The sequence below is a fragment of the Peromyscus californicus genome, unplaced genomic scaffold, assembly GCF_007827085.1.
Source record: "Peromyscus californicus insignis strain IS unplaced genomic scaffold, ASM782708v3 Scaffold_13__1_contigs__length_99412109, whole genome shotgun sequence".
Lineage (NCBI taxonomy): Eukaryota > Metazoa > Chordata > Mammalia > Rodentia > Cricetidae > Peromyscus > Peromyscus californicus.
The window spans coordinates 15,044,951-15,058,265 of NW_026294424.1; the positions used below are offsets into that span (position 1 = coordinate 15,044,951).

General features: G+C 40.4%; 1 protein-coding gene across 9 annotated transcripts in view; it reads right to left on the reverse strand.

The window, feature by feature from the left end:
• The window catches only part of Cobl (cordon-bleu WH2 repeat protein), a 235,083-nt gene that overhangs the window by 31,231 nt on the left and 190,537 nt on the right, over positions 1-13,315 (reverse strand). For all 9 annotated transcript variants that reach the window (XM_052734542.1, XM_052734541.1, XM_052734545.1 and 6 more), the window contains one exon: positions 1,052-1,361. In XM_052734542.1, coding sequence (XP_052590502.1) covers positions 1,052-1,361 — 310 coding nt within the window. The remainder of the gene's footprint in view (positions 1-1,051; positions 1,362-13,315) is intronic.

The window sequence follows — 13,315 nt, forward strand, 5'->3', positions numbered from 1 at the left end:
TGTAGCTATTGAAACTTGTTGCCAAGTCAGGGAGGAAGTGGATCCTGGTAAAAACAAAACAAAACAAAACAAAACAACAACAACAAAAAACCCAGACTCTTATCACAACATACCTGAAAAGGAACCACAGGTAGAGGAGCACCCTGGTGTAAGAAAGCAACAGAATTTCAGCCAATTAAGTCCTTGAGGTAATAGGAGGGGTCCCTTAAATATGCAGAGACTATATACATTTGGAAGGCCAGGACACATTCAATCATATGACACAGGAAATTATTGTACAATTTAAAATAACAAAATTAAATTCAATCTTCAGACTTAGAAACTGCTTATGGTCAAATAGCCAATGAAGAAGTTACTAATTTAAATATGGCAAGACATACAATTAAAAAAAACATAATAAAGTACACAGAAAACAATTCATAAAGCACAAGATCAAATTGTTAGTAAACAGATTATATAATCAATCTTTACTATCCAAAGACTATAAATTGAGGACACTTGAGATGCTATTTGACACTCATGGGATCAGCAAAACTTAGATGTCTACTAACCGCAAATACAGACACACTGATATTCCATGTAGTTGATGAATTTTTCTGATGACCTAATTTCTCCTCTGGAAAACTCTCTATATTACACAGAAACGTACGTGTAGTTTGCTTATTGTTTCCAGCCCTGAAAACCTGGAATAACCTGAGTCCATTAGTATGAAAGAGGACAAATACATGAATGGTCACTCTATGTGTTATCAAGGGTGACTTTTAACACTGTCGAGTAGAAAAGTAGATCACAGGATAGTGCCTTTGGATCCAGTGTCAAGGCACACCAAACATTCTAATGCATTGCTTATAAGCATCTTCATGTTTACACGCAGCATGAAGACAGGACTAGAGATAACAAATTGCAAATTAGGGTGGGGACACATCCATGGAAGGCACATGGCACTGGGCTTTCAATGATCATTATTTGGGTCACCCTGACAAAAACGTCTTTCATTGAAAACTAGGAGGTGGGTATAGGTGGCTCCACCTCCAGCTATTCCATGACTCACCTTAGAATTGAGTTCCCAGAGCCATTTTTCCCCCGTGATGGGCTCTTTTGGGGAGCCAGTTCTGGAGTTCCAGCTAGGTCCTGGTCGCTGCAGTCCTCCTGGTCTGTGGCCCATTTATCCTTAGATCTCATGCTGTCTTGTTGTGAGTCCAGAGAGATGACATCTGAGGGAGAGCTCATCACCCCCGAGTCCTCGGTTGTATCCTCGGATGCAAAACAGCTGCCCACAGATGCTGTCTCCTCAGCCTCTGGTGGCACCTGTGAGACTCCTCCCATGCTGCAGTGGCTGCCAGGCCCCAGGGGCAGGCTCACTGGAGAGGACACACAAAGACAGGTCAACACAGGCCACTCAGGGTGTCATGCTTCCTAACATGGGCAACATCCCTTTGACTTATCTGAAATGTATGATTCAGGTAGATTTATGTAAGGAAGACCCCCTGCCAAACCAATAGCATCCCCTGGAAACGTGACAAGGCCTTATGTGTATGCATAATTGACGTAAACTTTCCCATAAAAATTGGGTACTTGATTAATTTTGTTTATTTATCTTTGTGGTGCTTGGGATTTAACCAGGGCATTGCACATGCTAAGGAAGGGCCCAACCAAGGAGCTACATCTTCAAACCCTTAATTAGTCCTCTAAACATGCATCCTCCAGGCAATTATGCTGATTAAATATTCAAGCTAGTGATAATGAAAGCAACTGTTTGTAGTCTGACTCTTAAAACGACTTCATATATATGCACACATACATATACACATTTATGTATATAACAACAATTAATGAAAAAAACAGGGCCATGAACTTGAAAAAAAGGAAGGAGGGGTATATAGCAGTGCTTGGAGGGAGGAAAGAGAAGGGAGAAATGAAGTAATTATAATTTCAAAAATAAAAGAAATAACAAAAAGTGACTTCCTTAAACAAGCAAACAAAAACACTAAGAATAACTAGAAGTAAACCATTCTGGTAAAGGGATTCTGACCAGCAGCCTCACAGAATGATGCTGGAAATGTGATCCTACATGTTCATGACATTCCTCCTCAATGTTTGGACCTGTCTTCATTGTTAGACTTGAGATAAGTTTTTGTGTAAATAAGAGATGAGCTTGGAAGGGAAGGTAAAATTAAAAGGTATCAGAACTCAAGTACCAGTGGTTGATTGATGTCTGTGTGCATTAAGAAGAAACACACAGGGAGATTGTATGCAGAGCTGTGTGTGACTTTCTGTTGACTTTAGAGTTTGTCTCTGTTGAGACCTGATAGGGAACACGGCAGTCGTCCTGCTACTTGGAGACATGTTATATATCACTAGTGAGAAGTCACCTTTCTCTCCCGGAGTGTCAGAAAGCTCTGTGTATAGAGCTGGAGTTTGCAAGATAGCAGTTGACCATTCTCCACTAGTTGTACTCTAGGGTTGCAGTTGATTCAGTAGACACAGGTTCTAGATCTAAAGATTCGAGGCTAGCACCAGGTACTGTGTTCCAAAGTCAATCCCTTTCCCATAGCCCCTGGACTTTCGGTGTTGATGTAGGCTGTCGATGTGTGCAAGTGCACACTCCGATGATATTACTGTGCATTCATACAAGTCACACCCTACATCTCTAAACGTTATATCTCAGCAACAACTAAGAGCATGTGCTCAATAAACTGGAGGAAAATCCCTTCATGTGTTGCTTTATGTGAGATTTTGAACAATAAAAAAACATTAAAAATGAACACTTATCAGAACACAAATTTCACAAAAAGAGCTCAAGGCAAGTGGAGAACTACAGAGCGGGGTGGGGGAGGCACAAATGCAGAAGGCAATGCACTTAATTTCAGAGCGCTGCTGAACAAGAGTTGTTGTTCCCATTCCTGGTTAGGCTATTCTGGAACTCAGCATCCTCTCGCCTCAGCCTCTTCAGTGCTGGGATGACAGGTGTGCAGCACCATGCCCAGCTGCAAGACTTAACAGGGCAGACTGCAGAACAAGCAGCACTATCTGTATTTGGTGGCTAGTGTAAACTTGACAAGATCTAGATCACCTAGGAGACAAACCTCAGGACACGACTCAGAAGGAATCTCTAGATTGGGTTAAGTGAAATAATTGAGGCAGGCAGACGACCTTAAGTGTGGGTGACATCATTCCATGGGCCACGGTGCTGGACTGGATAATAAAATAGCAAGCTGAGCACCAACATTCGTTTCTGTTTTCTGAGTTCTGATGCGAGACCAGATGACACCTGGGGCTACCGCTGCCATGTCTTCCCCACCACAATGGGCTACACCCTAGAACTGTAAGCCAAAACCCATCCATCTTTCCTCTCTCCCTCCCTCCCTCCCTTTCTTCTATTGCCTTTTCAGGAATTTTACCACAGGCATGAGAAAAGTAACACATGGACTTCCATAGCCTGCAATTCTTGCTGCCCATGAGTCGGTGATAAGCTTTAAGATTCTTCTCTGCTCTCCCCATAAAGCCTTGGAGTTGGTACCTATGGCCCTTACTCCTGGACTCCATCCCCACTTCGAACTCTGATCCTCTGAAGCTACCCAATCAGACTCCAGGGTGGGTCTGCTCGCTGCCATTCATTTCTCCCTCACCTTGACTTTCTCGTTGCTCTTTTTGGTCCTAGGAATCACACTCAGGTCCTCATGCTTGTGTAACAATCATTTTAATGACTATTAACTGAACTGTTTCTCCATTTCTTACCCACATTGTGATCTTTAATTTTTTTATCTATCTTCCCTTCCAAGCTCATGTCTTACATGTGTAAAACTGTCAACTAAAGTACACAGCACTTGATGAAAACGCACGTATAAAATTAGACAACCACCCTCAGTCCTCTCCTTGTTCATTTATACATGTCCTGACAAAATCATCAGGGGAAAAATATCAAACCCCAAGTATCAATCTCTTCAAGGTAGACAATCCCTGATCTATGATGATTCACCTTAAAAATTTTCAAATCTAGTATGGTACAAAATAACAAATGTTCATTTGGAATGGCATTTTGAATCCCAATCACTGTTGGGGGTCCCTGCTGTGGTCCAAGGCTCTCTTGTGGTGTTGCATAGCAACACTGAGTAACTGCTTCCAGTTAGCCACAGGCTAAGGAAGTGAACCACGGATACTCAACACCATATGGTGTTGACAAGCTAGAAGGCTTATACGCCAGTCAGATGTAGCAAACCCATTTCCACTTCTAATACTTCAAATTTCCTTATGTTCCTCAAGATGAAATCTATCAGTCAAGGAGAATCTATACTTACAACGGATTCTGTTTTTGTTTTGATCAATAAAAGGAAAATCATATATCATATTCTTTTTTCCCCACTAGTCATCAAGAAGAGTCCTCAAGAGTTGATTTCACCCGGGTGCTAGGGAAGTTCCCAGAAATCCACAAGGATGACCTTACCTTAGAGAGGGTACCTGAACTAGTCTACCCTAGTAATCAGATTGGTGAATACCCTAACTGTCATCACAGAGCCTTCATCCAGTAATTGATGGAAGCAGCTGCAGAGATCCACAGCCATGCACCAGGCGGAGCTTCAAGAGTCCAGTCGAAAAGAGAGAAGAGGGATTCTATGAGCAAGGGGCATTAAGATCATGATGGGGAGATGGACAGAGACAACCAAACTAGTGGGAACTCATGAGCTGTGGACCAATAGCTGTGGAGCTTCCATGAGACTGGACTAGGTCCTCTACATAGGCAAGACAATTATGTAGCTTGATCTGCTTAAGGGGCCCTCTGGCAGTGGGATCAAGATCCATCCCTAGGATGTGAACAGGCTTTTTGGAGCCCACTGCCTATGATGGGACAACTTACACAGCCTTGGTGCAGGGGGAGGGGCTTGGACCTGCCTCAGCTGAGTGTATCAGGCTCTGCTGACTCCCCACAGGAGGCCTTGCCTTGGAGGAGGTGGGAAGGAGGGGGTGGAAGCTGGGGGGCAGGAGGAGCGAAGGGAGGGGATCTGTGGTTGGTATGTAAAATGAATAGAAAATGTCTTAATTAAAAAAAAGAGTTGATTTCACTAAATTTATATGGCCTAGATTAAAAAGAAAAAAAATATTTCTATGTCCCACACTAAGACTTGTGGGTTCCATATCCAATACGGAGCTAGCAACTAATGTTTGTCTTTCATCTCAATGTACATTATCTTAGTTCTTTATATTATATGTCCTGGGAACAAAGAGAAAATAAGGCAAATGCTCCTCATGTAGTGATGCAAATTCACACGATGCATTCTAGTATGTTTTTCTGGATCTCCTGAATAATTCTAAACAACCACACTCCCCTTTCCTTTTTAAAGCAACACTTGAAAAATTACCATCATGAATTCAAGTGATTACAACAAGTTGCAACAGCTCTACTGCACTGTAAACATTAGTGTTTTCATATAAATGTTTCATTAATTAAAAATTGCAATCCAAAGACTACTTACTATATTTTCATGATCAGCTCCTTCCATAGAAAAATGAACAAAAAATTCCTCCTCTAATAGGCAAGGCTTTAGGCCACATCTCTTCCTCCCTGAATTAATTTCCATTCTATAGCCCAATAAAATCTTATCTTAACTGAATATACTTTTTGTGAAAAATATATTTTAAACAAATTTTCTGTAAAATATGTTCATAAGTGAAAGACAAATTTTTATATCTTTTCCTTGTAAGGCAATACTATTAAATTCTTTTGTGTGTGCACCGACTTCCTGCCACAATGATTAGTAGGCAAGAGAATTAGCATAAATATCTCTTTTTTTTCCTGAGACACTAGGCATCAACTTCAGGGTCTTGTATATTTTACACAAGCAATCTACCGCTGGGCTACACCTCCAGCTACATAAACACACTAAAAATGTTGACATTTTTTTGAACAAAATGGTAAAATGCTGCAAATTAATCTTGTATAATGAATCAAATTGAGGCTCTTTCTCCTCCATTCATTGCTTAGAAATGTCTGGAGTCCTTATTGTTAAAATGAGGCACAGTTTAGCATAAATTCAATTCATAACTTCCGGTTTTATCAGATACAAGCACCAAAAAAAAGCAGAGGTGCAAGAAAGGAATTTTCTTATGGCTACATCATTCCACTCAAATTTAAAAAGCTCTTCTTCTGTTATATGCCAAAAATAATAGACCTGTCACAAAAAATTATGCTTAATGATCTATAATTGGGCAGTATAGTTAGGTCTTTTATCAATTTGGTTGAAGAGAAGAACTGGAAATTCCTGATATTCAGAAGGATTTTTTTATCACTAGTGTTACATATCTGCTCAACCATATGTCAGTATCTCCACTGGTTTAGTTAGGTCCTGAGGGAAAGACTTGTCCACTGTAAGAAACTGCACCTTAGTGAGGTTCCCAGTGGTTAAGGAGAGTGTCTGTATTTGTAAGGGAGAAGAACCTTTGCCAAGCCTGGAACAGGGAAGGAGACATGGAATGATGCTGGAGTTCTTATTATAGCTGTTCTCAAAAAGGTAGAAAACTCCTGGAAAGCACTCCTTTGGAAGTCCTGGAGATCTCTGATGGAAACATGACTGGTTAAAGCCACATATAAGCCCAGTGTGGCAGCTGAAGATCTGAGGTGATGAAGTCCATAGAGAATGTCCAGGAAATGGAGTGAGTAGAACATTCCTCCTAAGTAGGGGAGTCAGGAAGCTGACCACTGAGTCACATTTTGGAACAAACTTGTTGGAAGGTAGAGATGAGAGGTGGACAAAACCAAAGGCAGCTTGGGAAATGCTGGGTACTGCTGAGTGGCCAGGGCTCCAGTGTCTCATGTTACATTTATGACTGCATGTACACATATGTGCAAATAGGGAGGTGGGTTTAAGATTAGTCTTTGAGAGACCCTCTGCCATCAGTGATGCATGGACAGTGCTCCAACTAGTGTCTGCAAATGCTATGCTCTCTTTTCTTCTCATCAATTCTCACAGTTCTCATCAAGTGAAGTTGACTTATTACTCTTCAAAATTATATCCTCTTTATCTTGATAGAAACTGCTTAGTATCTCATATTAATGTCCTTGTCAATCAATTCACCCAGAGACACAGGCCTCTGAAGACCATCCCATGGTGAAGGTAGCAAATGTAGGAAACTCAACCTAGATCATGGCCATGTTTAAGAAGAAAAGACGATGAAGACTTGGAAAGCACCAACAGACCAAGAAAATAGAGCTGGTTATCTTAAGAGTCAAATATTTTATTCTTTGTATCAACCTATCCTCATTCCTTCAGAGCATGAACTATGCCTAGTCCTAGAATCCTAATGTACCTATTAGAATCTCAGCCTGAGAAAACGCAACCTTACTTCATTATAAAACAGAGTTACATTTTCACTGCTGTTACCTTTTTCTAGCCTAGTTTTCATTTTCTGGGTGAGTCTATTGCTCCCAAGAAACCCTAGCCACAGAAGGTAGTAAAGATGAAACAAAGCATGAGTAATGTGAAAAACATGAACATAATGACCAGTGCAATGCTAGATACGTGTTTGAAGCTAGGAGCCTCAAAATCTCACAACCTCTCCATCAGAGCTATCGAGGAAGCTGGTTCCATTGATCTGTGACAAATGGATTAGGAGTGAGTTCTTGATAAGTGCTGGCCATGATAACTGGCACATGGTTTTTCCACTGGTTGGAAAGAAGCATAGCCCCAGGAAAAATTTCAGTTCATAGAGCTATCATACATATGGTAAATACTTACCTTGTAGAATTCCAAGTGATAAAAGCTAAACATTCTCTCTCTCTCTCTCTCTCTCTCTCTCTCTCTCTCTCTCTCTCTCTCTCTCACTTTGATTAAGTCATTCAAGATATAGTTGTTTCTTAGAATGAAAGAGTTCTATCTAATGAATGTTTATATTTCTCTGACTGAAGATACACATATTTTCCAAGATGGTATTTCCACTGTAGAAACCTTTATTTTTAAAGGACAGTAATTTGACAGCCACCCAACCTATGCCTTACCTTTCCCAGACTTATTTGTATTGCACATGAGTATAATCCAATTCAGGATATGCTTGAGTAAACCTGGAGAACACTTTGGCAGCCTTCCTTTGTCAGACAGCAAGTTCACTGACTCCTTACCTTGACTTTGTGTATAGAGCAATCACAGTATGAGCTAGAGGCAAATCTTCCTTCCTGGCTTCTCTCTTTTTAGCACCTTGCCTAATACGTGAATGCCTGTGTGCTAACATGACTTGTTTATACAATCTAAATGTAGAAGGTTGTAAGATTTTCCTTTCTACATGTGTGTATCAAAACTTTGACCAATAGATTTCTAAATGTGTATATTTTGAAGATGAATCCATAATTACCATGAATTTTTAGTTTATTTTAAACTCTATTATAAAAATTTGCAAAAAAAATTTCATCACCAAAATTAACCAGATGAGATCCGAATACTACGCAACTCAGTGAACTTCTATATAGTTAGAGTAGTTGTTCAAAATGGAGGCTATGGAGCTTCTCATTGGAGTTTTATACTTCCACGATCAAACACATTTTTATGGACCTACCTACCACCAAAAAGGAAAAATCTACAGTTATAACTAGAAAACAATTAGCTTTATATCCTCTTTCATAACTCATGTTCATTGCCTGCATTTGGTCCTTACCCATCCCCTACTATTTAGCCTTTCTTGTTCTCTTTTCTGCCTGTTATACAGTACCCCCCCCCCACATTTGGTTGCATATGTAATACACACACACACACACACACACACACACACACACACATTTGGATAGATTCTGCACTCAGGGGAGAACATTTTTTTCTTTCTGAGATTATGTGGCCTCACTTAACATTTTTCATTCTAAGTCCACACATTTTCCTGAAAATCTTGTGATTTCATTTTTTTTTTAGAGCTGAGCTTTCATTATCAATTCATTGCTATAGTGACTAAAGCTACAATAAACATAAACATGGGGATAGAAATAGTTCTATTGTAGGGTATGGAGTTCTTGGTGTAGGTCTAGGAGTGAAATAGCAGGGTCATATGACTGTTTTAATTTTAAGTTTTAGAAAAATCTCCAAGGTGATTTCTACAATGGCTGTATTAATTTGCACCTCTCCCCACAAAACAGTGAATAAGGCTCGCGCTCTCTCTCTCTCTCTCTCTCTCTCTCTCTCTCTCTCTCTCTCTCTCTCTCTCCCCCTCCCTCCCTCCCTCCCTCCCTCCCTCCCCATACATTCATTGTCAGATTTGCTGATGATAGTCATTCTGAATAGAGTGAGGTGGTATCTCAAAGTAGGTTTTATTTGTATTTCCCTAATGGGTATGGATATTGAACACTTCTACAAATAGTTATTGGCCATTTGATTTTCTTTTTCCTTTTTTCTTTATTGAGAACTATCTATTCAGTTCACCTGCCCACTCACTGAGTGGCAGTTTGTTTCCTTGGTATTTAATTTTGAAACTCTTTGTGAGTTCTAGATGCCAGCCCTGTGTCTGAACGGCAGCTAGTGAAGAATTTCTCCCATGCTGTGGACTGTTCGCTTGCCTCTTTTGCTGTAGTAAGACTTTTTCCCATTCACATAGTCTCACCTGTTGATAGCTGGGGCTAGTTCCTGTGGTGCTGGTGTTCTATTTAAAACATCCTTACCCACCTCTAAATGTGTATGTTTTGAAGGATGAATACATAATTTTCATGAATGTTTTGGTAAACATTTGTCTATTTTTAACAAGATTAATTTTGTTTTATGCATAGGGTGACATATGGAAATTTTCTGAAGTAATTAATCTAGCATTTAAAGTCCTGCATCATTTCTTAAGTTCTAAGTAACTTTGTTTTCTTTAGAGTCAACTTCTTCGATCAATCAGTCTCTTATGCATTTAAAAGTAGTCTGGCTCTCATGGTGGAGCACTCCTTTAATCCTAGTACTTGTGAGGCAGAGGCAGGAAGATCTTTGTGAGTACAAGGCCAGTCTGGTTTACATAGTGAGTTCCAGGCCAGTTGGGGCTACATAATGAGATCCTATGTCAAAGAGAAGATAAGAGGAGAGGAGAGGGGAGGGGAGGAGAGGGTAGGGGAGGGGAGGGGAGAGGAGGGGAGAGGAGGGGAGAGGAGGGGAGAGGAGGGGAGAGGTGACTCTTAGCTTCTTTTATGTGTTTCATGAGGGTGGCAGCATGGGAGAAAATGGGTTCCCTTGGTACTGGTGAATTTCAGTGTTTCCTTACTTTGGTACAAAAAGCCTAAAGACAGCAGTCCTAGATGTGGCACATGGGCCAGAGCTGGACTAAATAGAGTTCCAATGTGCTGAAAGACAGCTTGACTTCTTGAGGTAAACAATACATTGACACAGGTAGCTGGGTTTTGAAAAACAGTAGCCACAATATTGGTGTTGGTGGCCAGTGCTTGAACCGAGTCCTCATCAAAGTAAGGTTCCATTTTTTTTAAGCAAGTTGTGCTTGTTTGTTTTTGGGTTTTTCAAGACAGGGTTTTTCTGTGTTGTTTTGGTGCCTGTCCTGGGTCTCACTCTATAGACCAGGCTGGTCTCGAACTCATAGGGATCCGCCTGGTTCTCCCTCCCGAGTGCTGGGATTAAAGGTGTGTGCTACTACTGCCCTGCTGTGTTTTTTTTGTTTTGTTTTGTTTTGTTCTGTTTTGTTTTGTTTCTTGACAACTAGACTAGACACAAGCAGATTTATCTGTGAAGAAGAACCTTAATTGAGAAAATGCCTCCATCAAATTGCCTACATGGAAGTCAGTCTTACATTTTTCTTGATTAATGATTGATGGGAGGCAGCTCTCTCTGAGTGATGCCATCCCTAGGCTGGTGATCCTGTGTTATATAAGAAGGCAGGGTGAACAAGCCAATGAGGATCCAGCAAGTAACTACTCCCATGGTTTCGGCTTCAGTTCCTGTTACTAGAGTCCTGCCTTGAGTTCTTGCCATGACACACTTCAGTGACAGAGCATGACCTGAGAATTGTAAGAGGAAATAAACCCTTGCCTCCTCAAGTTGCTTTAGATCACAGTATTTTATCAAAGCAATAGAAATCTGACTAAGACACAATTCTTTAGCATATAGCCAAACAGGATTCCCTGTTGATGGTAATGCCATGGCTTTGAAAGTCACCTACAATATTTGAGTATTGACTAATTACTATGAAGGAGATGGTAATGTCATGGCTTTGAAAGTCACCTACAATATTTGCATACTGACTAATTACTATGAAGGAGAGGTCAGGTCAACACTGATATATGTGAAAGCTTCATCATAGAACTGGGTCTTTATAGTCTGTATTGTTCAAGTGGCTGGCACTTACCTATCTTATGTTTAATTCTCATGATACCTCCAATGAAGGTACCATGATTCCAATTTTGCAAACTGTAAAAGAAGTTAAGAGCTAGAGAGATGGATCAGCAGGTGAAGACGCATGCTGTCAAGCCTGAGAACCTTAGTTTGATTCCCAAGACCCGCACAATAGAAGGAGAGAACTGACTCTCTCAAAGCTGTCCCCAACCTCGACATGTGTACTATAGCATGAACCCCCCTACTCACATACGTACAGAGAAAATAACTAAATGGATATAACATTTTTAAAGTTCAACAATTTATTTCACCTACCCTTGAGGGTACATGTGACAGAAACACTCTGCTAGGCTCAGAAAAGGGGCAAGTACATTAAAGAAGATCACAAAAGTTCGTTTAGGCAAATTCTAAATCAAGCAAGGTTCTTTCACCAAGAAAATATAATCAGAACTTTACTAGAATATCTGCATTGAAATTTTTAAAGTTGAGTCATCTTTTACAATCAATGGAACAAATTTTAGTTACCTATATCCAAGGTTTTGAAAGTATTTTTTAATAAAAATACCTCAGCTCTCTAAGTCCTTCTGTGGCCTCACCTCTGAACGGAACAGGAAGACTGGGAGTGGAGGGCAGTTACTGCTGCCAAGAGCCAAAGGAAGCCTTCGTTTCCACTGTCAAAATAGAAACCCTGTCTCTAGGTTGGCTAGTGTATGAAAGCACGTGACTTTTATTTACTCAACACCTCAGAAAATTGACCTTTGGGACTTGCCAAGTTGCAAAGGGGCTCAATTTGGAAGTGACTGTGACTCGGGTCCTTCGCAGAGCAGGTGAGTCATCTGCCACATGGACGAGGCATTCTATGAAAAATATCACCTGCTGCACTTGAAGTTTCTCCACCTTCTACCTTTCATCGTTAGGGCTTGAGAGACAGTGCTTGGGGCCTACTTCTGCATAACTGTCCATAACACATTGCAGAGCTACCATGCCTGGCCTTTTAATATAAAAACAAATAGAGAAGATTTTTACATGTTATGTTGAATTGTTGTTGATTTTACCTATTAGGGAAATGGTTCGCAACCTGTGGGTTACAACCCCTTTCGGGATTGAAAGACCTGTTCACAGGTGTTTTCTAAGATTATCCTGCACATCAGCTACTTACATAATGATTCATAACAGTAGCAAAATTACAGTTAAGAAGTAGTAGCGAAAATAATTTTATGGTGGGGTCACCACAACATGAAGAACTGTATGAAAGGGTTGCAGCATTAGGAAGGTTGTAAATCACTGCATTAAAGACTCGATGTGTTTTAGAAATAAGTGCCTTCTTCAGTTTGCTATTAAATTTAGATCTCCCTTGCCCTCTAAACACTTTCTCTTTTTTATTGAATAAATGTGTAATCTTTGATCCAGAGTCCTTCTTGATGTCTTCGTGCCTTGGTTTCTCAAGTAGATTAGGAATAGTCATTGATTTTTTTTATATCATCTATCTATCCATCCATCCATCTGTCCATCTGTTGTGTGTGTATATATGTGTGCATGTGTATGTGTGGGTGCGTGCGCACCATGACATATGTGTACCATGACGCGGCACATGTGCAGGTCAGAGGATAATTTGTGGGAGTCACTGTCTCCTCCCATCACATGGATTCTAGAGCTCTAACTCAGCTTCTCACTCCCAGGGGCAAGCAAGTTTATTTGCTGAGTCATCTCATCAGGCCCAACAATTGGATTTTTAATGTTATTTTTTTATGGGTCCCTTCCCCCTGTTTTCTGTCACATACACTTTGAGGTCTCCTGGTTTATTGTTAGCCATTTTAGGAAAAGATGGATTTATTTCCAATCATTCAAAATAAAAAACATTCCTATTCAAGAGTCTTCTCGGTTTGAATAATGCTTATGATCCCTTTTAACACTTCCTGCCATTTAGAAATAAAACAGATATTTCCACTAGAAGAAAAGACAATCCTCTCACAAACACTATGCACCACTGAGTGTTCCCTCAACCACCCCTGCCTGCCCTCTGAGATGGCAGG